We start from the raw sequence: 26,618 nt of genomic DNA, 5'->3' as shown, positions 1-26,618 counted from the left end.
CGTTGATCAACGAGACGCGAATCAAATCACGCAATGACCGAGAGGGACGAAGAGTGTAACATCGAAATGTAGAGTATATTGGCGATGTGTGAGTATTTATCACGGCGTTATAGCTTGGTATTGCGCAATGTCGGATCTCGTGGTTGAGGGCTCGAGGGTGGTGGTGAGTTGGCGCAATTCCTGGGGATGGGTCACGCAATATGGCTATCAATCGGGGTTATCGAGACAAAGTGTCGATGACTCGGATATCGGCCATAACTCTATAGAAGCCTAAGATTTCAATAGATTAAGTTTTGAAGGTATTGTAATTATATGTGGCTCAAAATTTGAGAGTTGCAGTTGTCTCAAATATCATTATCGTCGGGAAATGGCTATATAATAGTCTACCCCAGCAACTCAATTCCAACTATCCTCCAATTGCCTCGTAACGCTTTCGACTACCGAATCATGCCAAGTCCGAAGATTTCTCCATAAAGAAGCCTAAGCATTTCCGTTTCACGGCGTCTCGGCCGGATCCCTCAGCGATTGGTCCCTATCGCGAGCACGTCATGCCTCTATTCTCATGAGATAGGACAAACCTCCGAACTCGACCATGGCTAGTTCCAAAGCACCCCATATCTCGTACCAATTGTAAGCTTAAATCTCTTGACTTATCGAGAGGCCTTTATTGGTTCTTTGGCTGTGGCTAATGGTCTAGATCGAACCCCCAGGTTTAACGGGAGCTGTTGTAGCTTAATCGATTATCCATGTTCGTTCAGAACCCCAGCGTCGTAGTTGACCTTGAAGGCGTCGATTAACCCTGAATCGGCTGGTCATGCCCAGAAAACACTCGTTCGCCGAGCCCTGAGGTGATTTTCGTAGTCCATCGCGACATTGATAACCCCCGTATCTTCTCAGAGGCATCCCAAGCAGCATGGGGGCAAATACTGTAAAATTTTAGATCAATGTTTAAACGAATTAGTCTCGGTAGGGGAAACGCCAGGCTTTATAAGTCCAGCCCTGGACCACCAAGCATCACATCATGTTCGACATCTCCGCGGCTCTCCCTCTTATTCTCTTTCTCCGAGGACTTGCTTTCTTTTAGTTGTTGCTAGTTCTGACATCTGATACTAGGGTTCCTCACTAAGATTCAAAATGGCTGCTGTTGGAGACTCCAAAGGAGTCATCGGCAAGACTGACTCTGAGGACCGTCGATTTGACAGTGGTGATGAGACTGCCAATTCGTCACTTGAGCACCCTTTCTCGGATCCAGAGGTCGCGGATCGTTGGAGAAAAGTGTATGAGAATGCTCAATATGAGAATCGACATCGGTTTGACCCAAACTTTACTTGGACTGCCCAAGAGGAGAAGAAGCTTGTGAGAAAGGTAATTTTACCCTTCCGCAAGGACGTACACTACGCCATTATATGGCCTTCTGAAAGTCAGTTGACTAACATGTGCGCTTGTCTCTAGATTGACTTCCGCATCTGTCTCTGGGCGTGGGTCATGTTCCTCTCCCTAGACTTCCACCGCCGAAACATCAACCGTGCTATTTCCGACAACATGGTATGTTAATTCTCCGATGCATCTGGGGTAAAAGCTTGACTAATAGTTTCTTCTAGTTGCCGGAAGTAGGCATGAACACTAACGATTTCAACTACGGACAAACTGTAGGTCAACCCCTGCTCAGCTCGGCACTTTGACTGACCATTTAGATCTTCCTTGTGTCGTTCCTCTCAGCTGAGCTTCCCAGTGGCTTGATTAGCAAGAAGCTTGGTGCTGATAGATGGATCCCTTTCCTCATCTGCAGTTGGTCACTTGTTGCGGGTTCTCAAGCTGCGCTGCATAGTAGGGGTGCTTATTTTGCCATCAAGGCTCTTCTGGGTCTTTTGATGGGTGGATTCATTCCGTATGTCATCCACATCATGAAATGAGAACATTTACTGACAGAATTAGCGATATTGTTCTTTGGCTTACTTACTTCTACAAGTCCAATGAACTGCCCATCAGACTGGCTTTCTTCTGGACTGCCCTGAGCACCAGTAACATTTTGGGGTCTCTTCTTGCCGCTGGTATCCTTCAGATGAGAGGCGTTCTCGGCTGGGGCGGTTGGCGATGGTTGTAAGTACATTATAATTCTTGTCAACTTGGGAACCTCGAGCTCACATGACTCTTAGATTTCTCCTTGAAGCTATTGGCACTTTCATCATCGGCCTCTTCTCTTGGGTTCTTATGCCTCCTGGCCCTTGCCAGACAAAGAGTTGGTTCCGTGGCAAGAATGGCTGGTTCAATGAACGTGAGGAGTACATCATGGTGAACCGACTTCTTCGTGATGACCCTAGCAAGGGTGATATGAACAACAGGTACGCTACCTCGAAGGCACCAACTATGCTCATTGGTTAACACCATAACAGAGAGGCTGTCAATCTTCCCAAGCTCTGGAAAGCCGTCAAGGACTGGGAGCAGTGGCCGCTCTACATTATTGGCCTTATGGTGTACATCCCTCCGGCTCCCTTCAACACATATCTCTCTTTCATTCTGCGCCAGATTGGCTTTTCCGTCTTCGAAGCCAATCTTCTCGCTATTCCATCACAATTCCTTTACGCAGTCAACTTACTCATCATCACCTGGCTTTCCGAGCGCGTGCAGGAACGAGGCATGCTATCATCCCTTTCCAACATCTGGATATTCCCATGGGTTCTCGCCCTCGTCGTTCTTCCTGGCGATATCTCCCCCTGGGTCCGATACGCTCTCATCACAGGTCTTCTGAGTTACCCGTACTGTCACGCTATCCTTGTTGGTTGGAACGCCAAGAACAGTAACAGTGTACGCACGAGGGCCATCAGCGCTGCCTTGTACAATATGTTCGTTCAGACTGGTAACATTGCTGCGTCTAATATCTTCCGCGAGGATGATCAGCCTCTGTACCGCCGAGGTAACAGGGTCATTCTTGGTATCACATCTGCTAATATCGTCTTGTTTTATATTGTCAAGGCGTTTTATATCTGGAGGAACAAGGTCCGTGATGCTAGATGGAATGCCCTAACAAAGGAGCAGCAGCAGGATTACATTTTGAATACCACGGATGAGGGTCAGCAGCGTTTGGACTTTAGATTTGCTCACTAAACAGTGCGTTGTTTTTGTGGTGTCTTGCAGTGGATTTCAAGAAGAGATATCTCTAATTGAAGCTCAATAAATTGATCACAACTACTAGAGTATATCTAATCCTTATATTCTATTCTCTGCTCTTCTAAATCTTAGCTATAGGCTATTTTATATAGCAAGTATTATATTAATACCTATAATTAAAATCCCCAGGTAAGTGGTTTTAGGAATTCTGGGTTAATTGGTTTGGGGAAAACTAGATAAAAAATATTATTACTATTTTTATATGAACTTTTGCCCTTTGCTACATTCCTCCCATTTGAATCTTACTCTTCCATCATTTCTTTAACTAGAATGCCTGAGTATGCCATACCCGGGGCCTGTGTGCCCTTATATTCATCATTTATTTCAGGGATTGTATACTCGCGGGCAACAACTGGCCGATCCTTAACCCAAGTGTACTGATTAATCGGTACAGTAAGTAGTTCTGCATTAAGGCAATATGTTTGCTCCGGTAAGGTGTCAGGGAGACGTCTCTCCATCGCTATCCATTCATTGATAAGCTTTCCTGTAGTTGGTAATGTCGCCTGCGCATCTAATCCTTATATTCTATTCTCTGCTCTTCTAAATCTTAGTCTGCCTGGTCCTAAGCTTAGGGCAAATTATGCCTAAGCTTGAAAAACATGATGAATCTTAGGATACTATGATCATAAGGTATGCCTAAGCTTAGGCTAACTTAGATCTCGAGCCATAGCCCACTCGTTGATCACTTTTGCTATGGTTGGTAATGTCGCCTGCTGCAGCAGGCATGGTAGGTTGTGTATATTGCAGTGTTTCTTTACCGGGAGGTTTGCATGGAAGAGCCCTGCTGCCTGGTTAAAACAGGTTTTCCGTGATATATTCGTGATATAAGACTCGAGTACATGTGGTTCGGGTTAATGCATCTTCTCCAATTCCAACGATGTGATACCTCAGTCTCACATGTGAGGAGGCCTTGCAGGTCGTTTCGGGTAAGATCAACAATGATATACTTTTGCCGTGGTCGGTAACGTTGCCTGCTGTAGCAGGCATGGCGGTTCATGAATATCACAAAACTCCTTCACTGTAATATTAGCACCGAAGTGCCCCGCGGCTTGCTTGAAGCAAGCTGATCGTGACAGATTTGTGTAACGTGGTCCGGATTGATACGTCGCCTCCAGTTGCATAGGTGTGAAACTTCAACTTCGCAAGTGAGTAGTTGTTGAAGGTCATTTCGGGTATGGTTGACTAGAATGTAAAACGCCTTGCGCTGCGCGCGAGGCGCAGCATCCTGAAAAATGGCAAAGTTGATCTCGTACATAGAGAACAAGGCCCATGTCTGTCTTTTTTCTCCGTGTAGAACCATTTGCATAAGTTGAGTGAGGGTTGTGGAAGGAAGCACCTGGGAAAACCCAGAGAAACAATTCCTATTGTCAAGGATTGGTTTGATTCGTGTCAGGTATGGCTGTTGTGTAGAACGGAATTTATACAAGAACTGGGCGTATGCCCGGTCCACCTTTCGGTGGAATTCATCGGGTGATCTGCTGCATGATTCTTGTAGTAATCGGCAAAGCTGGTTTCTGGTTCGCATTGTTCCGAACCGGACGGGGGGATAGGTCGTGTTCAACAGGGGAACAGCAGGAGGGCCATTAGTAACCGGAGTGCTACTGGGAAGGGGAAGCGTGTTGGAAAGAGGAAGTGTGCTGTGTAGAGGATCATCTTCGAGTTTAACTGCATCTAAATCGTCAGTGAAATGGGCTGGAGGTTGCTGATATCAGTGGTCATACCTGGTTCATCGTCACTGTCGTCAAGAATGATCGGGTTAAACCACATGCCTCTCGTCATCTTGTTCGCCATCTTGATGATGGATGATGATGGGGGGGAAAGGAAAGAAAACAGCAGACAGTCAAAGAGATGTCCATAGTAGCAAGTCTGGGAAATAGTGGTAGGCCGGTTTCCCAGGGCACCCAAGGCCAAGCAAAGGAAGGAGGCAACATCTCCTAAATCAATTAACACGGAAGGAGGGAAGAATTTATACAGCAAAATAATATCACAAGGAGGTCAAGAGAGGGACTTGGATAAGTGAGTCACTTTGGGAAATAGAAATATCAGAGTAGCCCAGTGAAAGTCTGTTCTTTATGGGGAAATATTACATAGAACTAAAGTGACTGGCCTCCATATCTACCTAAGGTAGTCAACTCTCCTCCTACTTTTCCTTCAAGTACAAGAAGCAACCTTGAAGACATGCAGAGAGGCATTATAACCGGAGGAGTTAAGTAGCGAGTTGGTTTTCATTATCCTGGGGAGGCTGGCCGATCTGGTCGTAAGCATCCCAGCCAAGCTGGCGGACATCATCGGCGGCAATAACTTGAGGCCATTCGTCTCCTTCCTCGACAACAAGAGGCTTCCAGGCTTGACCCAAATGGGTGAGCTTGTCGGCTACAAGCTCAATCGGGACAAAGCCCTTTGCAGTAGTGAAGAGCCGCGAGTACCGGATGTTTAGTCCAGTGGAGGGCTGCCAACCCCGGGAACTCATGAATGTGATTGTCTCTTGTGCCAATTGGCGGGTAGCTGCTTCACTGTTGAAGATGGCGATGTTAGTGACGGATCTGACGTACAAGGCGACATCAGATGAACCCGGCTTCGGAAAATATAGGGGCATGTCAAATGACAGGACGAGAGACTTGTCGATCCCAGCCATCTGGGCGGCAGCCGACAACGGCATAGATTCAGAAACCTTCTTCCGAAGTTGAATGAGGAGTTTGCCAAAGACTCGAGCAACTTCTTGGGACGTGAAGATCATACACTCGTCTGCTGCGATAAGAGAAAAGATAGCCTTGCGGCCATTACGAGTGTTGACGGAATCGGTGACAATATACGGTGTCGCAGGCCAAGGTCGTGGGATGACAGGGATTGGGTCCTCCTCTCGACTTGGCGGCGTGTTAAACACCGCAAGAAGTTCTTCGTCGGAGTCGGGCTCTGGGGTTTCAGTCGCTCGTCTTTTTCTCTTTGGAACAGAAGGAGAGTCGTTGAAGCTACCACTGGCGCTACTGCCAGGGTGATAAGCCTCCCTAATGACTCTATCGATCTTTGAGACCGCCGTCTCGGGTGCCTGTTCGGTCTGCATTGTGGTGACGCTGTTGATAAGACCATCGACGCCTCCCATGGTCATAAGGATGGAGCGGGCCTTTAGGCGCATCTCGGGGGTGTTTTCTGCATCGACCAGAGTCTTTACAACCTTTGCCAAGAGGATCGCGTTCTGTCCCATCCCGATCGCATTTTGGGCACTTTCCCCAGCCTTAGCCTTGATATTACCTGTGTGGCGAGCAAACGGATCATCATCAGGAGCAAAGGGGTTACTCGTTTTGCCCGAGGATCGGTTGCCAGGCGCCATAGTGTCTGTTTCAGAAACGTCTTCAGGGTTTGTCGCTTGACTCTGCGGAGTATGGGGGAACAGGATACTGGGGTCAGTATCGGTTTGGTTCAGAGCTTGTCCACCAAGTGAAGGGTTGGGGTAGTATATGCCAGTGAAGGCGTTGGAAGATCCACCTGTAGGATTGTATTCGTCGCGAATTGCTTGCTCTTGGTATGACTGGTGAAGCTCTGGGTTTCTCTGCACCCACCGGTCGTATCGGTGCACCTTATGGCTATTAATGAATAAGTCTTCTCGGCCGTATAGACCGTGACTGCAACGAATGGCAAGGAAGGAATTGTAGCGGGCGGAGGCGAAAACTGTGAGGCGGCGAGAGCGCGATAATGATATCTCGACTTCAAGATTGTGTGGGAAACTGTACGGCGGCGAGAGCGCGATAGAAGGAATGTGTCGGTATGATCGCGCGGAAATAACTGTTTGCAAGAGCACGATAAAGAGAAGGTAGCGGTAAGATCTTGATAAAGACCGCGTTAGAGATTATGACCCAGAAAGGGTATAACAGAAAGAACGTAACACTGAGATCGCATGGAAATGACAGTTACGAGAAGAGAAGGCAGCAATAAGGTTATGAGTAGAGAATGCAACCTCAATATGATGGATGCTCTTGAAGGAGCGTAGTGAGACTTTTGACGCGGTGGTTTTGAGGGTGAAGAGAGGAGGGAGGTTAGAAGAGGGCGAGAAGTTATTCCTACAGTTCATGTAGCACTTCCTTCACCCTCCAGAAAATAAATGGACCAATTCGATGTGAATTGCTCGGTTATTATGGAAACAACGATGCAAACTCGCAGTGAATGAAGTCTCGAGTTGTTTGGTAGGGTTAGCCGCATGCAAAATGACAGATGAGCTGCCACTGCACGACAGTAGCAAGCACAAACCGCCAGCCAGACCAAAATCGGGCAACAAATCTCAATAGATCTTTTCAGTTGGACATCAGAAGTTTGTATGCGCGGAGGCTTTATGCTGGAGTAAAGATCTAATAGTATTAAAGAGAGTCTAAGAATATATCTAAGAGTAAACCCTGCACCACCTTGCATCCCAAAACACTCCATTACATCAAGTCCAAACTCATTCCAAACATAAAACATTAAACATTTCTCTCGTTGAGAATCGTAAGTCGTTCATAAGAACAGTTATGTGCGTTGTGCCATCCTGTACTGTCCCAGTTCCAACACCCCTTTCATCACCATATCAATTTCAGTTTTGAGCTTAGAAGAGAGAACCGATAAACTCCTTGGCACGCTTGTAAGCGCCATAAGAGCCGTATTTCTTGTAGTTGTACGATCCTGCGAGTGTCAGTTGAATGTCGTTGCAGTGTGCAGGGTGTTGGCTCACCATAGTTGGTATATTTCTTAGGAGCTGGAGCAGGCTTCTTGGAAGAAGGCTCAGCCTCAGCCTCGGCTTCACGCTTGTAAGATCCGTAAGACGAGTACTTCTTATAGTCGTAGCTTCCTGGGGGAGAATGAGTATGAGAATACCAGGGGTTGGAGGAGGATGACGAACCGTAATTTGTGTACTTCTTAGGAGCCGGAGCAGGCTTTGGCTTAGGCTTGGGCTTTGCGCCGTAACTTCCATAACTAGGATAAGACTTCAGGTCCTCACCTGCGCCCTTATAATCTCCATAAGTGGCATATCCAGGAGCGGCTTCAGCTTCAGGTGCAGCTTCGGGGGCAGCTTCGGGAGCAGCCTCACGCTTTTCAACCTCATCACGCTTATAAGAGCCATAAGACCCGTACTTCTTGTAGTCGTAGCTTCCTGTAGGAGTGTAAGTGTGTGAACGTGGACTGCAGCTTGCTCAAGGGACTTCTCACCATAATCGGTATACTTCTTAGGAGCCGGAGCAGGCTTAGGCTTTGGCTTTGGCTTTGCGCCATAGCTTCCGTAGCTAGGATAAGACTTGAGGTCTTCACCTGCGCCCTTATAATCGCCGTAGGTAGCATATCCTGGTGCTGCCTCAGCTTCGGGGGCAGCTTCAGCAACCGGGGCCGCCAAGGCACCCGCAGCGAGAGTGAGGAGTGTAACAGCGGTGAACTTCATTTTTGATGTCTGAAGAAGGACAGAAAAAGATGGTAGAGTGAAAGAACAGAGAAGAGGGTGGGTGGTGGGTAGTTAAGGCTGAAGAGATGGGTGAGAAGGGTGGTGAGGAAACACTTCAGCTCAGGATGGGAGCTCCTACTTTATGGACAAGGATGGACGCCTCTTGGAAGTACAGAAAAGTATCTCATGATCATCTTGATCAAGGCTTAGCTTGCAGAAGGACACTGGAAGCTCTCTACCCCGAAAGTCTACTTACCTCTCCAGATCCAGACTCGCTCCGCCAAGCGAAAGTCGACGATGGCGTCGGATCCTACGGCAAGAGACAACTCATCAGCCTGCCCAGACTAACACTGAGAAGTCTAAGCTAGAGAAGCAAAACCTCGTATCAGTCTCACAGCTTGCAAGTGGAGGGGATCACCATCCGGACGAGGCTCTCCATTGGACCACGCCAAGGCTGAGCACTCATGTCTTCCCTCTCACGGTAACGATCGCGCAGTTTCCGACGAGCTTTGCATCATTGAAGTCCTAGCAATCGTGATGCCTCGTTAGTTAGCTTGATGTACTGTACCAGCGGTGGCTGGCTGCAGAGACTAACCGGGAAAGCTATTTCTCGTGTAAGCCAAAAGTCAGCAGGATTTCCTTATCTGGAAGAAAACAGCCACGATCTGGGCAACTAGCACGATGATCAAGGTGTATTAGTGAGCGGAGCTAATGCACGTTGGATAAGAGTCTAGAGACGGACATTCTTTCCAAGACATACTGTAAATAGCACAAGAAAGTTTATATGTCGTGTCAGACGTGCATGAGATCCATCTTCGGGTGCCCGTTTTGGGATTGATGATGTCGTTGATGGGCGGAAATGTCTCGGATTGATCTAAAACCCTTGCTATACGATATGATCTACCCGTCCCAATTGCGAATCACGGGGTTCGATGTCGTCAACTAAGAAGGAAAAGAACTTCGGCAGTACGGGATAGAAGCGATCTACTTCGTATAGGTAAACCACCAAGACCAACGTTCTGCCCAACCCCCACAAGCCTCATTCCCATCACGTCTTAGTACTACTGTAACTAACAACACCATCAATTACAACCTTAACTACCAGAGCCATCGTTTTTTTTTCTCCCCTAAAAAATGTAGCCAAAATATTACAGCAGTGATTGTGGCTTTCTGCGGGGACAATTGTTGGTCAGATCCAACCTCAGCCTCACGGTTGTGGGAAGTTAAATCTGCGTCTGGGGCGAGATGCTTCCAACAGTTTTCTGATCTGATCCGTCTGATCACGGAGACTCAATTTCTCTGGTCTTGGTACATTAGCGCGATACCAAGTCGGATGCGGAGGCGGGATCCAGCCCTGCCTGAACACATCTTCAGCCTTTCTTCACGAGGTGCGCTATGTCGATGTAGGCATAATCGCTTCTAGTCTGGGTCTTGGTGATTGGTGCCCGCCTCGTTTTCTCGTGTAAGTTGGGTTGGTCCTATCTTGTATCTCACTTCTTACTTCCTGCGCATCTCACTGCTCTAGCCCGATGCCCATGTCTAGAACCTTTTTTGTGAGGGCTGTGATAGCCACGTATTGCCTCATATGGAGCATGAGAGTTTGCTAGACTGCGCCGGCTGAATCGGCAGTGTGCATTGGGTTGGCACTATGGATGTCAGCCGCTCAATATCGTCATGTTAAGGGTCTCGAGAGTTCCCGTTCTAATTTTATCAGAACCTCGAGAGCTTTCGGACATTTCCTTCTTCTCATTTCTGACTCTATTCTTGTCTTACTCAGATTCATCTCACCTTTAAACATCATCTCACCTTTAAACACAAGACCTTCATCAATTGATTCTCTTCTCTTGTTCACACCTCTCAATCGTTGCAAATATGGCTCCCAAGCAAGAACAAGAATCTGCCCTCTTGAACCCTCTCGTCTATGGTCAAGATACAGACGAAGACTCAGAATCCTACCATTATGCCCCTCCTCGAAGACGGCGATGCTCTGCATGCAGATGTGTCGGATGGATCTTCACTTTACTCTCAATTATCTTCATCTCAGCGCTCTCTGGTGCTTGGATCTCAATGGCATATCTCAACATTGACCAGACATGTGCTGCACACACAACAGCATGGTGTAAGTCCTCAACTCAATGACCCCAGCTCGAAGCATCAATTGACCTTCTCAACCACAGCACCGGTTCTGAAGGACGTTGCGATAAAATACCACGAACAACCATTTGATGGAAACTTTATGGAAGAGAATGACTTCCGCAAGAATGGCTCTGCGAAAGTCGATGAAGCATGGGAATCACTTGGTGTTGATTGTATGTGTTTGCCTTTTGAACAACATTACTGAAGCATCAACTAACGTTGTTTAGATCGACCTGGTGTCATCTCATACGAAGATGGAATCGCCAGTGGCCTCACCGATGCCCATGTTCAAGTCAGTCCTGAGCATGGCGGCGGTTTCATCGTCAACGTTGAGGGCATGCATCACCTTCACTGTCTGGTAGGGACTCAATTGCAAGAGTAAACGAAACAATGGTTAATCTCTTCACAGAATCTTGTACGCAAGTCTCTCTACTTCAATTACGACCACTACAAGGCCCTGGGTGGACATGCCTTCAAGAACGACGGCGAAGTCTTCCGCCTACACGTCAGTAAGTCATTATCACTATTCCTCAACACCATTCAAAACTGACTTATATAGCACACTGCCTTGACACAATTCGCCAAGTTCTCATGTGCAACGTCGATACCGGTGTTCTTGGACAAGTCTGGTACGACAGAAAGAACCCCAGCGCATTCCCCGACTTCAACACCAAGCACACTTGCAAGAACTACGAAGATATCAAGAAGTGGTCCGAGAAGCTTCAGGTGAGTATCCCCTAACTCGGGTCTTGACCAAAATGCTAATGAACTTGATTCAGGCTCCTCCTCCTGGCACTCTGCCCCCAGATTTCCTCGCCGACCCACACCCCGAGCATGTTCTTGAGTTCACACCATAATGATACACATTCCCTTCACGACATAAAGTTTATGAGTTTTAAATACGATAATGCACGTTCAGTAATGTTTCTTCTTAGGCTGCATGTAGATAGGTATCTGGCATATACACCAAGCAGGCTCCAACGCTATCAATATTATAATACCCTCCTTTCATGCATATGCTCATACATCTCTCTGTGAAATCTCTCAAGAAACTCTCACTGTCTCTTTCGAGGTCTGCACATATTGGCCATGTCATGTCAGCCTTAAGATCGAGTGGCTGCCCGGCTGCACGGTCAGCATGTCTCAGTTCGTATAGGGCTGTAGTAAACTTCACTCATTCTACATCCGGACGGAAGCATGGGGAATTTCAGCCGCACGAAATCAATGCGCTTACATAGATGCATATTTTAGGAAACGGCTAATCAAGCCGTTTGGCCGGAAACGGTTCATCAACGTGGTGGCAGTCAGCATTCCAGTCCAGCGCCGGCATCGTTACGAGATACAGACTTCACATTCATGGACTAATAAGACGAGAGTGAGTTACTTGATATTGGTGTGGCAGAGCCTGCTAAACGAGTGACCTTGTAGTTTCCCCCAGACCATAAGAGAGTGTATCAGATATGTATCTGTACTAGGTCAAACCATGTTCCTTCGCATCATCCCAAGGCTCAATCAAGCCTTGACCTCAGCCTGAAGACGGTGAAAGCCACCAGAAGCAGCGACATCCTTCTGGAGCTGAGCAATACGCTTCTGGTCTCCAGTAGGGTCGCTAGACTCTCCAGAAAGAGTCCACTCGAGGTACGAGTTGGTGTAGTTGGGCTCAAAGCTCTCGTCCAGAACACCCAGGCGCTTGCCGTACTTGGTGACCTTCTCCCAGTCACGCTTGACGTTCTTGAGGTCCTTGCTGAAGTAGGCAAAGCTGCGCTCAAAGATCTTGCGGTTGAGCGCGGTACCCATGACGGGCTTGAAGTCGACGTACTCAGCCCACGCCTTCTCGGGCTCAGCGAGAACAAAATCAGTGGCCTTCTTCACCGCGCGGAGGAACGAGCGGACTTTCTCGGGGTTCTCGGCGAGGAACTTCTCATTACCGATGTAGAGGATGGTGCAGAAGCAGCAGCAGCCAAGCTCGGCGAGTTCGTCGATACGGAGCATCTGGACATCATCTTTGGGACGGCCCTGGGCGGAGAGCCACTCCTCGAGCTCAACCATCTGAACGTTCTCCAGGCCGATACCGGCGTCGATTTCGCCCTTGATGATGGCCTTGGAGACGTTCATACCACAACGCACGGCAGTGTAGTCGTCAGGAGTCATGCCGTAGTGCGAGGTGAGCTCATCGATCTGGATCTTGCCAAATTCACCGACATAGCCGATGCGCTTGCCCTTGAGGGTGCGGAAGTCGGTGGTGATGCCAGAGTCCTTGAGGTAGACGACGCCAGTGAATGGCTCGTCGAGAAGACTACCAATGGACTGGACGGGGAAGTTTCGAGCCTTGGCAGCCAGAGTGTGAATCATGGCTTTGAAGCCAAGGTCAACCTTGCCAGTACCAATGATCTCAGTGACATCCTGGGCGGTCGTCAGCATCTTGATCGCCATTCATCATAGAGCAAGCACTTACACTAGGGTCGTTGGGCTCAAGAAGAGCAACTTTGATTCCCTCCTCCTTAAAGTATCCCTTGGCCTGAGCCAGGTACAGCGGCGCGTGGTAAGGCGTAGCGTGCCTAACAACAGTCAACACAAGTTCATCGTCTAAAGCAAGTCAGTTGTACCAGTTGGTGAGGAAAGTGATCTTGTCAGTCGACATGATGAAAGATCAAGTGGTATGCTGCTAGGGTTAGTTTCCCGGTCACCCGGAGCAAAGGGGGGGATGTCAAGAAGCATGTCCTTTCGCTGGTATTATCCAGATCAAGTTCGCCGGTATTTCTCAGATCAACTGCCCTGCTCTGCCCGTCCTCACACACGATGCACAGTCATCACCATAGAAGGTGGCTGAGACGTGTTGTGGGATGAGGGAAGGTACAGAGCATAGAGGCAGTTGAACACCCGGATGCGTTCTTTTAAACGTTACCTTGATACATGGTAATAATTGCGAAGTGAGCCATTGCTCCTTATTCATGCGTTGTCACATCGTACCGAAAGTTATGTGAGTAGTGGATTAAACAAAGTTACTGAATGAGACAAGATGACTGTCAGATAATTGAGTTGAAGAACAAGAGTGAAGAAAGGCAGAGGATGCGTCTTGATATATGAATGCCTCAACAACCCCTCAGCGGGGTTGATGCATCCTACACGACCTCAACGTCATTGTAATGTGGGCATAGGGACGGAAATAAAGGTCTTATTGGCTATCGGTTATCAATGGTGAGTGGTAATGTAACAACAAATGGCTCAGTTTTGGTGATAAAAGCTTCAAGAGCACTTCACGGCTCGGCTTAACATGGCGAGTCGTGGGGCATCTTGCAGTAGGGTCAACTCTATGCAGATTGTGAACATGATATGACACCAAAACATGAACTGAGACAAAAATATGAGGCAATGTCTTTGTTTGGCAATTGGAAATAGTCATTTGACGGATCATGTTACAAATTTAATGGTTTGACATTGATGATCTTGAAAACATCAACGTGATGCTTCACTTCAGGGTAGCTTCATCAAGGTCCACAACTTCAATCTCACGACACTTGCACTCGATCGCGATGCAATTAGACCGAGACCGGAAGCGCGGGTCAACCAACAACAAGTTGCATATGTACCAAGATGTCGGTTAGAAAACCGCCAATAACTTCACAGATGATCTGACGATACGTTGGGACATGTGCCATCTCGATAGAACCTGTCATTTCCATAGCATGATACACAATTACACATTATAGCCGCCGGCAAATTCGGTGTGCTTCGAGAAACTGCCGTCTACCATACACGGCTCAGGAGATATTTGCCGATGAATGATTGAGTGAAGTTCTTCGGCAAAATATGTTTCCGAATTAGAAATGTCGATTATGATTTCGCATGTGAAACAGTTGTGATGAGCTTCTTTCAACATGCGTCCATCCAATGTCTTGGGTACATGCTCGACTGAGGGGACAAGGAGCTGCGTGATAATGCATGAGCTAGCATTGAGCAATTTGAGCATATCAACTGACAACAACATACACAACAACAAGGAGACAAGCTTTCGGATTCAATTCACGCGAATTCTTCATTTCCTACAACCAATCCCATTGGCCCTCTTCAAAGCTTACAGCTCCGTGCCGTCGGCCAGGCGCCCGCATGTTCCACTGCCGTCGACAGGGCTGAAGAGCCTCTCACAACATTCTCCTCATATACGGAAATTCTAGATGCAATAGCTTGTCACAAACTCCATCTCCCTAATTGGCTCGGGGATCTAGACCCGGAGCTGGGGGCAGAGCTGCTCTCCCCTGAGAACGAGCTGAGACCGTGGGATCTCGGTGTCCCGAATAGGAAGACACAAGGATCCCAGTATCGCGGGTTGCTTGGCCCGTTGCATCTTCGGTGTCGAAAAGCGTAGGTCTTCACGTGGGACCTTGTCCCTATCGTTTTGACGCCCAACATGTTTGAGACAGATCTGAGGTCGGGTGCTCCTAAAATAGGCGACCGAGATGTGTGCATCTCTTACCGAGAGCTGTATGTACGTAAGAAAGTTCCTGCAAAAGTTTCATCCCGCGCAGTGTAAGTCATTGATCTTGACTTTGAACGTCCTCGGACAGGGAAGAGCCTGGTATACTGAGGCCTGCTTTACCAAGGATGATGCCGTATCCGTGTCAGTTTGTCGATACGGGCACACGAGCACTTTCCAATCTTTGAACCTTTGGATGTGACACGGAACATTAACATTTCAAGCCGTTCACGGACCATGAGTTAAAGTTACACCCAGGTCAACCGGGAAAATGATTGGTGGTTGGGGAGTATCTGCAAACGACATGTCGCGTGTAAGCGGGCGATGCACATTCTACGGTAGCATACTATTGAATAACCTCCAGGCATCCAGATACAGCAACAAAGTGAAGAGTGACTGTTAGGTAAGGCTGATATTGAGGCTGGAGTGAGACGAAACAACTCTCGTAAGCAGCGATGACGTCGATCAGATTTTCCAAATGGTGCGTTGCAGCAGAGGAAAAACCCCGTGATGGTCGGGAATAGCGGACGATGGAGATATGAATTGGTAATATCCACGGAGGAATAAGGTCGGATTGGTATCTTGCGATATTCCGTTGCTCACACAAGAAAAAAACAAGAACTACGGATATTTGAAGCTGATATCATAAGAGCGACACGCCGGGAGATATCCGATACAGCCGTAATTACGGCCCTGTCGGTGGTTCGGTCGAGTCCGGCCGTCATGCTTCCGCCACTTACAACCAGACCATTTCAGTTCAGCTCACTTTCAGCTAACGTAGAAAATATTTTAATTTTTTGTGTGAAAGCACCATCGAAGCTTATGAGGCCCAAAGAATGCGACTCAATAATGTCTAAACCCTGAAGCAAAAGACGTCAGGTCAATACCAACATATCTGTAATATTAAATCATGCACATTTAGCAATGCAGGGCAAAAAAAGAAGGATGAGATGATGCAGAATGGATCATCATTTCAGGGACTTGTTGTACATACAAGGGCCCCCCGACTGTGCCGAATCCGCCAAGCTACGATGATGATCACTGTGGCGGCAATGGCTCAGGGCTGGCTTGGTACAAGTGGTGGGCGAGGGTGACAAAATAAGTTGCTCAGTATCTCATTGGAGGGTCAAGTTCTACCAGAAACAGCTTTGACTTATGCTGTGCATCATTGGTTGCACTCTGTGGGGAGATCCAAAAGCTACGTACAGGTTGGCGTTTATCTCTTTGCGACGTCTGGATGTTGGTTTCAAGGCGTTTCATGAGGTGAAGATCTGAATATCAGGTACGGTATGTAAATATGCATATTGAATATACGTATGTATACGTACCTGTGCTACGTGGATGTTTGACCTCGAGCATGACAGATCGACGCCGTGTCTCAACCGCGCCTTGTGCCTCGCCTCCAAAGACTGACATCACTCGTAGCGTAGACCTTGAGCGCCATAACCACGCACAACACAGTTTCTTTTTATATAATATCACAGACTTTTAAAACACCGCGTCTTTGTTCCAGGTAAATCACAAGCCAAAAATGTGCTGCGTTGTCGTTTTACCCCTCAATAGGTGAAGCGATCAACACCCCAACCTAGTCTTTTAGCTGGCATCAAACGAGCACCGGCGCGTTCAGATCCAAGGTGAGCGGCGGTCTGTGTTTAGAAAGGGTCCAAGATACTACAAGCTCATTGGCTTCCATATGAGCTTTTGTTAGAGGACATCCACTCGTTTAACAACAGCAGCACACCATTTACTGATCTACAGCAGAAATGTGCCTTGCGCGCGGTAGCCCACGAATATCATTACATTTTGAGGCAGGAAACTCCAAGTTTGATCTTCGTTACTCCGGACTTCCGTTGCGTGGATGATCCTGGGGTAAAACACACAAAAGAAAGAGGCGACATGTTTGCGTAAGGTACGGATATTAATTGTTGTATAACGCATAAAATAATGAAGCTGGGTCAACGTTACTTGATGCTGTCATCATATTTCGAGCTGTTGCTGTCGCGTTTGGAGAGGCGCCCCGACCAGGGGGATACCTTGCACCAAGGACGTGCGTCTCCGTCATCGTCTTGCCCAAAAGAGGGTGAGATTGGTCAAGAGAGTGGGTGTGGCTTGGATACACCATGTGGCTCGAGGGCTTCGAGGTTGCGCGTTCTAGGCCTCTTGTGTACATACATACAGCCTAATTATTTTCCACGATGCTTTTTGCATGCGACATTCAAATGCATAATGATGCGGGACGTGGGATGTGTAAACCTTGGGAAGAAAGCTACGGTGCCGACGGCCGAGAAAACAGCCCGCCTCGGCAAATCACCCCAAGCTATGGTAGCTAGAGGTTGCTAAGGGTATAAACTTTTGCATTAAAACAACCGAGAGAAACATAGAGAGAGCCACAAAAGAAGCATGCCATGTGCGATGACATGGACAGAGTTGGATAGAGTTTCTGGTAACGCGGGGAGACTGAACAACCTTGAAACGCAAACGTGTCGAGCGTGAGGGAGAAATGGCATGCTGTGGTGCATGGAGATTGATTTGATGTGCGATATTCATTCACTTCGAGACTCGTGCAGCGTACGTCTGCGATGTAACCAAGGCCCGGGTTTGGTCTAGTGACAAATGTCTCTGATCAGAGGATGATCTTACAGTTGTCACGACTAGTCGATTGTTAATCAATGGATCTTGGAACAGCTGTACAGTACAGTACAGTCAGCTAGTCAAGTCAAGTCATTCAAGTCAGTATCTCCGAGCGGACTTTTCACTCTCGCTTCCATCTCACGGTGAGTGTCAGTGGAGTTTAGTTTGTGATGGAGGCTCCAGAGCCCTGAACTGAACTGAACTCGCTGTTCCGTGTCTGGTTGCGGGCCACCATAAATTACCCCCGACACACCTGGCCCTCTTAGCTCAGCCGATAGAGTTTCCCCTTAGGGCATAGTACACATGAGATGAGCCAATCATACGAATCGTCATCGTCCCAGAGTTCTTTCTTACACCCCCATAGACTTTGGTGGTTATTCTGTCGCCCCCATCTTGGCCAAGTCACTCCTACTTAACCATCATCACCACCACCAGATTTTTCCCACTGACAATCCTTGCTTACTGTCGTGTGTTGGTCAACTACGGTCACTCCTCGCGCTTTTTCGCTTTCTCAGCAGTCAGTGAGACCAGTCAGCCAGTCCTCTCCGCTCCGCCCGGCAGCAGATTACAGTCCCAGTCCCTGGCATCGTCGGGATTTTACTGCATATCCATCCGTTGGTGGACCCTTGTTCGAGACAAGACAAGACAGGACAAGAACCCACGACAGCCTTGCCTTGTCTTTCAAAGCAAGCCCGGCGGCACCTTTTTCTGGTAGCCCCATTCTTCCTTTCATCACCACCAACCTTTCTCCTTCTCCTTGACCGAGCTCCTGTCAAAGACCCAAGCTAAATTATCTGGAGACTGGGACCTGCTTCAGAGCAAGGATTCTTCCTTCACCCCCCACGCTTGAATACTTGATCTCGTGCCTCCCACCCCAATATCCAGACTCGAATGAAGTTGCTTGTTCAGCTCATCGTCGTCAAAATGAATTCCACAATCTTGTAGCCGATACTTGCAACGCGCGAGCACTTGCAACTACATAGGTTGCCTTTTCGACCTACCGTTGCAACTTCAAACTTCCGATTTTAAAAGTCTATACCGCCTTCAAACATCAACTCAACTCGCCTTCCCCCACGACAACCTCACTCTTCAACCTATCTACCACCTACTTCCTTCTTCCGATCTATCAGCCATCTACTCCACGGTTACTATCATAGCGACATCACCAAGTCGTCCGAATTAGTCCTAGAGGATCAGAACAAGATTGTATGACCTTAGACAACATGACTTCGAAACGCAATTCACGACTCTTCGTGGACGAGCCTACGCATACCAGAGAAAGCCAACAAACACCCAGCGCCACACAATTCCGTTCAAGACAGGGTTCCCGAAGCTCTACAAGAGAAGAAACGATGCAAGAAGTAGAGGAAGCCCTCTTTAATGGCCGCGATGCCACAAATGTCAGCCGATCCGGGAGCCTTTCCGCCGTCAATATGGAAGCATCCCTATCAACCTCTTCAAGAACTAGCAATTCGAGTGGTAAGTTGCACTAGATAATCTGGTCCCAATGAACTATCTCTAACCGAAGTCAAGCCTCCTCAACATCGGCATATCAATCACAATCAACCGACTACACAGCGCCCTTCAATGGCCGGCCTCACAATTTTGGCGTTGTCATTCCAGGCGTTTACCGAAGTAGCTTTCCTAGGTCTCACGATTTTGAGTACCTCAAGGGTCTGGGCCTCAAGACCATTGTGTTAGTGCCTCCATTATGATGCGTTTTTGGCATCGCCGCTAACCTGTTGTAGCACGCTTGTCAAGAAGGACGAACTTGATCACGATCTAGAGACATTCGTCCAGCGTGAAGGTATTCGACAAGTCGTCTTCAACATGAAGGGCACAAAGAAGGAGGCTATCCCTCTGGGCACAATGAAGGCCATCCTCAGTATCGTCCTCGACAAGTCAAATTACCCTCTGTTGATTCACTGCAATCACGGAAAGCACCGAACTGGATGCGTTGTCGGAGTTGTCCGAAAGATCGCCGGCTGGAACGCTGAGAGCGTCGTCGCAGAGTACAAGAGCTACGCCGAGCCAAAGGCCCGTGAGTGCGATGTCAACTATCTTGATGGCTTCCAGATCTCAAGTTTGGGAATCTCGAATCCCATCCCCAACATGACAAAAGATGTCTACAAGAATCGCAGTCGGTTTCAACCTCGCACATTTTTTCGAGCCGTCTTCCTCACAGCCTTTGTCTTGCTGTTGTTCTTCATGTCAGGATCAAAACTCAGCACAGCGACAAGGCCTGACCATCTTCTTCTCTGACCATGGCCACTCGGCGACGGCCGATAATGACATCGTAACAAAACTTTGATCATCTCATCCCTCGGAAAGTTGAATCGAACACGAAAAAAGCTCTTTTCACAAACTACACATGTACAACCGATACTTTTCCTTTTACTTATAACAACCTCGATTCGGCAGACACAGACCGCCTACGACGTGTCTGAGCCACCAAGAGAAGGATTTCATATTTACCACTTGAAAACCAGATGTGTCGAGGTTTTTTCTATTCATGACGTACTATGCATTTGACGGCAAGGGCCGTATGGGTTTTGGGAGACGAATCAAGGGCTGAGAATGTCTTCCGGACTGGCGTTTTATTCTAAAGAGATGAGGGGAGGCACTGAATGCTAGACTTTGGGCTGCAGATTTCCCTTTTTCGACAGAGGCACGATGAGTTTGCCTGTTGATGCGATAGGAGAAGCAAAAGGCGCATTGAAGATACGGGGTTTGAACTGTATTAATAGATAAATACTGATGATACCTGGATAGCAGGGCGTTGGGTAAAATAGCAGAAGAAAAAAGTGCTATCATTATGAGTTCCAGTACGTGTGATGCTGACAATGCCTCCGTGAGCAGGGCTATAAGCTTGAGTTTATGCCTTGGGCAAAAATTGAGGTATCACTCGTCGTAACGACAGGAAGTCTAAATTATCTTCTCGAGTCCTATAGACGATAGCAAAGCTTCGCAACCCTTCAATATATATCGTTCTGACTCATCTGATCCTCTGGACAGCATGACTAACACATTGGGTAGGATTGAGGCTGGTGATGCTATATCTGGATGTCACTGCAACATGTCAGCCACAGCTGCAACATGGGAATAGAATCAATACCACTCAAACTTATAAAAGGAACACTCTGCATGTTCTGGATGATAGGCTTATCATGTATGTCAGGGTCGCTTCGGTTTTTTGTAAATCTGCCTCGCCGTCTCGTATTGCGACCAATTGTTGGTGGTAAGCTCGTTCCCACTCGTTCCTAATGCCTGTCGACATTCGTGTACGCTTTATGATCTGACCCTGGCTTGAAGGATCGCAACTTCATGACCGGTAGTTTCTACCATGAGAAGATACTTACGCAGAAATTTGCTTTGTCTCAGATGTATGAGAGATGAATTGTGAGTCACGACGAAGGGTTACAGTATTGTGTGGTTTGTTGGCGCTAGTTTGTTATCCTGGCCATTTGCAATTGATAGACAGATGTTCATTTTCGTGACGCATATGCATCTTCAGTCATAACCAACACACCCAACTGCCGGACCAACGGCTCCTATAATCTCAATCCGCGCTGACATACAACAAACATATCGTACAACACCTATCATACAGCCAACACAAACTCAAATCCTTTAGTTGCCCCATCGGTTTCTGTCCACTCTGGCCTTCTCATCCTTCTCAAAATCACCATTGGCATAGACCCAACCGCCAGCAACGCAGTTCGCGGCCCCCAACCCAATCGCCGTGCCACGCACGACCCCTCGGACCGAGAAGCGTCCACGGAAAGGCTGGCGTCGTCGCAGAGCCAGCAGCACGTAGAGACCGGACCAGGCAGCGGTTAGACCAGCGCTGCCGGTGGGATAGCCGGACAGGTTGAGGTAGGACGAGAAGAGCAGCGGAGGTGTGAAGATGAAGAGGGGCAGGGATGGGGGCCGAGCGTGAAGAGCGGTAATGAGGGTTGCTAGGAGAGATGGAGGGAGAGATGCAGCTGGTTTTTTTCCTCTGTCAGTTTATAACTTGTTTTTTTCTTGGATCACAAGGGTATTTGCACTGATACTGGGAAGAAAGTGTGAAATGGTATGGGCGAGTGAGTGAGTGGGTGAGTGACTTACTGCCCCAATCGTTGAGATAGTCAAAAACAGACTTTGATTTAACCGCCGTCACTGAATCTTCATTCGCCATTTTTGCGAATTATATGCAAGTGAGAAATGCAACTGTTGCAACTGGCGCTTAGCGATTGAGCTTAGAGTCGTGATGCAAAAAGCTTTGGGAGCTCTTTTGCTACCCCGGTCAATTTGTGACGTCGTGCATGATGACTAAGGCACTTCAACTCCAATTTCTACCTTCAACTCACAAGGTCACATGTCTCCTCCAACAACACGAGGGAGAGTCAGCATGCAATGCAGCGGACAAGTCATCTACTCCTCCCCCGTGCATAGACGTTTAATTCCGGTTCGCGATTTCTATTATTATTCTTATTCCCTTTAGCTTCTGGGGCCGAGATGTTTCGGTTTGGGCTCTAGCTCTTGCGCTCCGCCACAGTAATAATCACCCGAAACAGGTAGGTCATATCAGAGATCAGAAAACATTCGATATTCATAGCTTGTGTGCGCCTTGCCATCAGAAGGAATGACGGTCCATCCAAGCGTTGTGTTCTATGTAAGTGTAATAAACATGAAATTGGTTTGCTAAACAATGCTTCTAACAAAAGAGAGAAAAGAAAAGGAACAGGATTAAAACGGGGTATAAAGAGAAGTGAAAAGGAAAAAAAAGGTTTAATCATACACTTTCCGTCATGATGTCGTTAAGTTATTCCCGAGTCAGCCTTGCCCTAGGACTAGCGTCCGCCGTGATAGTATCGCGGATCATGGGTGTAAGCACTCTGGTCATACTCGCCGCCCCAGGCTTCATTCGAGTAGCCCTGCGAGTACCCTGATGCATCCCACTGCTGATAGCTCGTGTCATAGCCTTGCATGCTGTACTGGTCTCCCGAGGGTCCAGCCGTGGCATAGCCTCCGGCGCTCTGGTCAGCGCTCGAGAGCAAGTTGAGATCGAACCCGTCTTCAGGGCTGAGCTGTGAGAAGTCGAACTGGCTCAGAACACCCCCTGCTTCGTCCCCCGAGGTGACTATGCGAGACGAGTGTCCGTGATGCTTGCTAGACCGCTTGGAAGAGCTGCCCCCTCGTCGGGAGCTGGAGCTCGATGGACTGTCGCCGTCGTTGGACTTGCGAGGACTGCTTTTCTTCTTGGAAGACTTGGAGCCTGAGCGTGTGTACTCGCAGCGAAGACCATTGCTCCGACATCGTTCGCAGCCATTCTTGTCTCCACTGCACTTGAGCTACAGGAACATCGTCAGCGAATAAGCTCTAAGCGAAAAGGGCAAGGGAAAGATCTTGGCGTTGAGAAGCCTAGCCAATGCTTCTGCAGACGTACCTTCTTCTCATGACAGCGATCGCAAGCCTGGTGGGAACTTGAGCGGGCCGTGACAGGGTCGAAGCCATTGCGAACGCTCTGGACCTCATCCGTCTCAGGATCGTACTTCCAAGTACCAAACATGGCTATTGTTGTTTCTGATAACGGACTGGTACAAGTGAGGGAGTCCTAGGTGGCCCATAGAACGATTGGCGAGAAGAGAATGGGAATAAGAGAGGTGGTAATAGGCAACTGAATTCTTGCAACAGATTGTATGGATGTATATCGTCTCAAGTGTAGATATGCTTGGATGGAACTTGTGTGTCTTGATCTTTATTTTCTGCCTGAACGGAAAGCATCTCGTGGCGTTTTTAAACCCCGAGGCATCTGTCTGGTATAAGAGCGTCCGAGGACAAGGTAGAGGTCTTATAGGCAACAACAGGACAATGATCCAATCCCAAGCCAACAGAATGTTGTAGTGAGCGAACCGATTATCACGGACCCCATTTTCCACAGTGGGCATGAGGTATCGTGCCGAGCCGCACTGCCAGGCTCCCGTCCATGGGATGTGATACCTTTTGGGTCGGTTTGGTTTAGGTAAAGGGCAGTTGGTCGAGTCGCACCCCTGTCTCCGATCTATATGATGCTCCGGGTCTCCGTCTAAGTGGTGTCCCTAGCACGACCACACACACACACCGCACTAGTCATGCCGGCTCCTTCAGGAGCGAGTCTTTTTGAGCATAGGGTGACGTATTCTTTCTGAGTGCGTTGATTACGTTGTTTCTAAATTTTAGAATCTAGGCTGCCTGATTTCAGTGAGTTGTTTAGTTTCCGTAGCGTTCTTTGTTCCTCGTGTAAGGTTATGTAATGCAGATAGTGTAGTGTAGTTCTAAGTGACCCCTTGGTCGAAGTTCAGGTGGAAACTGGTGAGATCCCTGCGATATGAGTGGTCCAACTCCACCTGTGCCTGGAGGAGGAGGCTAAGAAGGCTGGAGGAATTCCTACGAGCCATTATCCGTCGAATAAGAGAAACAAGTGTGCGACGATGCTAAAACTCTGTGTGGCTGTGTCTGCGTCTGCCCTGGAAACAAGAGTTCTAGAGTCCAGTCTGTATATATTGATAGTATGAATAGTGTAGCACTGCATGCAGGGCCCCCAATTCCTTTTTCATTGGGCGCTTATCGATTGCCACGTTCAAGGCTATGTATCGTCTTTTCCCACAATCCAATGCCAGTAAGAATCACTTTTCGTTGTCTGCCGGGTGCCTTGCATCCTTTGATCTACAGAATATGATGTAAAACAGCTCCAACTGAGAAATTTGCCCGTCCTGTTGGTTGTAGGCTGTTGGTTGCTAGTCCCGGCCGTGGGGAAAAGGGTCAAGGCAACGCCGCAATTTTAGGCAAAAGCCTCCACAGTCGGCAGCGAACCGACAAGCGAACCCTTGAACGTCATAACATTAACCCCGATCGAGACTACAATATGGTATTATCGTGCCATAAAGACACCGAGGCTTGACTCACTGCCCCTCTGGCCGGAGTTTTTGAATCAGGTGGATCACAAGGTTATTTAGACATGAACGATGAAATTACAACACAATACGATTTAAAGTGGTTGCATGAGGTTTTTCAGGGAGGGCACGGTGAGTCGATATCAAACGGTGATGGGGGTGGCAGAGCTACGTACTGGACAGGACAGCAGTTGTGAGTGATAATATGCAAGATTGATATGATACTCCAGTATCAGCCTTGTACGGCACGGCATGTTACATGACTGGTGGGTTTTACGTGTGATGGTTCGAATCTAGGCAGACTGTGGAGGCTGAGGCTGTCATTCTTGGAATCCCCTCATCACTCTAGTATCATGGGACTTGACGATGCAGGCCTCAGAGTATATTTCCTCGTATATTTGTGTTTTTCTATCCAAAACTACCTACTCTTGCACTCATTGATATCGTCATATTCGTCCGTGTCTTACTGCTTGCTCACCCTTCAACCATCAATCTCCACAAAATCTCTCGTCTATCACCCTCAATCTTGACATCTGGCGCCCGCGCCAATTGTGATGTTGCCCACTTCACCCGATCTACATCCTTCTTGACATCTTGATACGCCGGTAGTCAAGCTGCCCAGCGCACCTGCTTCACCTCCCTGATCTCGAGATATTCTGCGTATTCTAGAAGATCAACCATCGGGACGCTGCCGTCGAGCCTCTGCACCGTCCCGTTGTTCCAGTGCACTAGAACCTTGGCGTACCGCCTGTCGGGTGCCAAGAAGGCCACGATGCGGTCACATGACGCTCGGGGGTTGACTGAAATGGTAAACGAAAAACTGTTTTCGCTTCGCATCCCATTCCTTGTGTTGTCATATACCTCAAAGACAGGCCTGCCATTGCGGTTATATCTGTGGGGCGGATGCGAACGGTGTTGACTGGTAGTATGCACGTCACCGGACATATGTCCATAGTTATCGTGGCTATGGGAAATACCTGTCGGATGGGGGCAACATCTGCAAGTACATCTCGTGGGGTCCGAAGTTTGATAGTGTCCTTGCATGTCGAGGGGCATGATGTAAGTACCATAGGTTGACCCTCGTCTGATAATTGGTGCCCGACCACTGTTGAGCATCGTGTTGATCTCCTCCTGCGGCGAACGATCCCGCCCTCTGTCCGAACGAGAGCGTCGTCGGTCATTGCTCGCACGGCGCTCTCTGTTCAGATGAGAGTAATCGTCGTCCAATTCTGAGGAAGAAGCTGAGCCCCGTCTTGGGCGCAGATACTCTTCCCGTCTGGAATGGTGGTGATGATGATGTTGTTGCTGTTCCCATCTCATATGGTAAGGCGCTTCGGATTCGCCAGACCTACGTGAGTACGAGTGAGAATCACGACTACTTGAGGAGCTGCTGCTGCGGCGCCGATCATAGTCACTGTAAGCACTCTGGTTTGAATAGAGGGAATTTTGCCTCCTAGCTGCCGCAGCGTCAAGATCGTAGCGTTGTGATGAGTACGACATGCTGGGCTTTAATTCGGTATACAGACCTGGTTTAAGTCACGGTTTGGTTTGAGTAAATTGGCTCTGTGATTCGCGTGGAAACTGAGTCTGTGAGTCCAAATGAGGTTTGTGAGAGTCCTTTTGGTATTTAAAGAAATACTGTGTCCATTGACGAGTCCATCATGACGACCTCCAAGGTCGGCCCATAGGCTCAACCTTGGAAGTGAACATTGCTTCGACTGAACAATAATCAAGAACATCGACTCTCCTTTGTTCAATTCGCATTGAGAACATCGAATACTCTTTGTTCATCAATTCCCATATTTTAACATAATGTCCACTCGAACAATGTTCAAAGATACGGCCATGGTTGTTCTGCAGAACTCGTCGAGTCGTTCCGCTTTCATCAAAG

At 48.1% G+C, this 26,618-nt stretch overlaps 7 protein-coding genes across 7 annotated transcripts; 3 read left to right on the top strand and 4 right to left on the bottom strand.

Moving 5' to 3' along the window:
• Nucleotides 1-1,134: 1,134 nt before the first annotated feature.
• J7337_000210 (uncharacterized protein) lies at nt 1,135-3,105 on the top strand (the record flags this gene model as incomplete). The annotated part of the gene is made up of 6 exons (XM_044817973.1): nt 1,135-1,365; nt 1,453-1,545; nt 1,695-1,888; nt 1,936-2,100; nt 2,157-2,342; nt 2,394-3,105. The coding sequence occupies 6 exons, from the start codon at nt 1,135-1,137 to the stop codon at nt 3,103-3,105; spliced, it is 1,581 nt and encodes a 526-aa protein (XP_044685675.1).
• Nucleotides 3,106-5,374: 2,269 nt separating this feature from the next.
• J7337_000209 (uncharacterized protein) lies at nt 5,375-8,569 on the bottom strand (the record flags this gene model as incomplete). The annotated part of the gene is made up of 5 exons (XM_044817972.1): nt 5,375-6,749; nt 7,764-7,818; nt 7,868-7,984; nt 8,036-8,287; nt 8,344-8,569. The coding sequence occupies 5 exons, from the start codon at nt 8,567-8,569 to the stop codon at nt 5,375-5,377; spliced, it is 2,025 nt and encodes a 674-aa protein (XP_044685674.1).
• A 1,872-nt stretch (nt 8,570-10,441) lies between these two features.
• J7337_000208 (uncharacterized protein) lies at nt 10,442-11,562 on the top strand (the record flags this gene model as incomplete). Its single annotated transcript, XM_044817971.1, has 6 exons — nt 10,442-10,688; nt 10,747-10,878; nt 10,933-11,063; nt 11,115-11,214; nt 11,265-11,431; nt 11,485-11,562. The coding sequence occupies 6 exons, from the start codon at nt 10,442-10,444 to the stop codon at nt 11,560-11,562; spliced, it is 855 nt and encodes a 284-aa protein (XP_044685673.1).
• Nucleotides 11,563-12,217: 655 nt separating this feature from the next.
• NMT1_1 (glycylpeptide N-tetradecanoyltransferase) lies at nt 12,218-13,346 on the bottom strand (the record flags this gene model as incomplete). Its single annotated transcript, XM_044817970.1, has 3 exons — nt 12,218-13,108; nt 13,161-13,263; nt 13,312-13,346. 3 exons carry the CDS (start codon nt 13,344-13,346, stop codon nt 12,218-12,220), a joined length of 1,029 nt encoding a protein of 342 aa, XP_044685672.1.
• A 5,687-nt stretch (nt 13,347-19,033) lies between these two features.
• J7337_000206 (uncharacterized protein) lies at nt 19,034-20,072 on the top strand (the record flags this gene model as incomplete). Its single annotated transcript, XM_044817969.1, has 3 exons — nt 19,034-19,289; nt 19,389-19,506; nt 19,559-20,072. The coding sequence occupies 3 exons, from the start codon at nt 19,034-19,036 to the stop codon at nt 20,070-20,072; spliced, it is 888 nt and encodes a 295-aa protein (XP_044685671.1).
• A 1,368-nt stretch (nt 20,073-21,440) lies between these two features.
• On the bottom strand, nt 21,441-21,990 carry J7337_000205 (uncharacterized protein; the record flags this gene model as incomplete). Its single annotated transcript, XM_044817968.1, has 2 exons — nt 21,441-21,769; nt 21,921-21,990. 2 exons carry the CDS (start codon nt 21,988-21,990, stop codon nt 21,441-21,443), a joined length of 399 nt encoding a protein of 132 aa, XP_044685670.1.
• Nucleotides 21,991-22,645: 655 nt separating this feature from the next.
• Nucleotides 22,646-23,364, bottom strand: J7337_000204 (uncharacterized protein; the record flags this gene model as incomplete). The annotated part of the gene is made up of 2 exons (XM_044817967.1): nt 22,646-23,146; nt 23,242-23,364. The coding sequence occupies 2 exons, from the start codon at nt 23,362-23,364 to the stop codon at nt 22,646-22,648; spliced, it is 624 nt and encodes a 207-aa protein (XP_044685669.1).
• Between the last annotated feature and the right edge of the window lie 3,254 nt (nt 23,365-26,618).

Source organism: Fusarium musae, chromosome 1 (genome assembly GCF_019915245.1).
Source record: "Fusarium musae strain F31 chromosome 1, whole genome shotgun sequence".
Taxonomy (NCBI): Eukaryota; Fungi; Ascomycota; class Sordariomycetes; order Hypocreales; family Nectriaceae; genus Fusarium; species Fusarium musae.
Note: the sequence above shows the minus strand (reverse complement) of the source record. Positions and strands in the feature narration are given on the sequence as shown.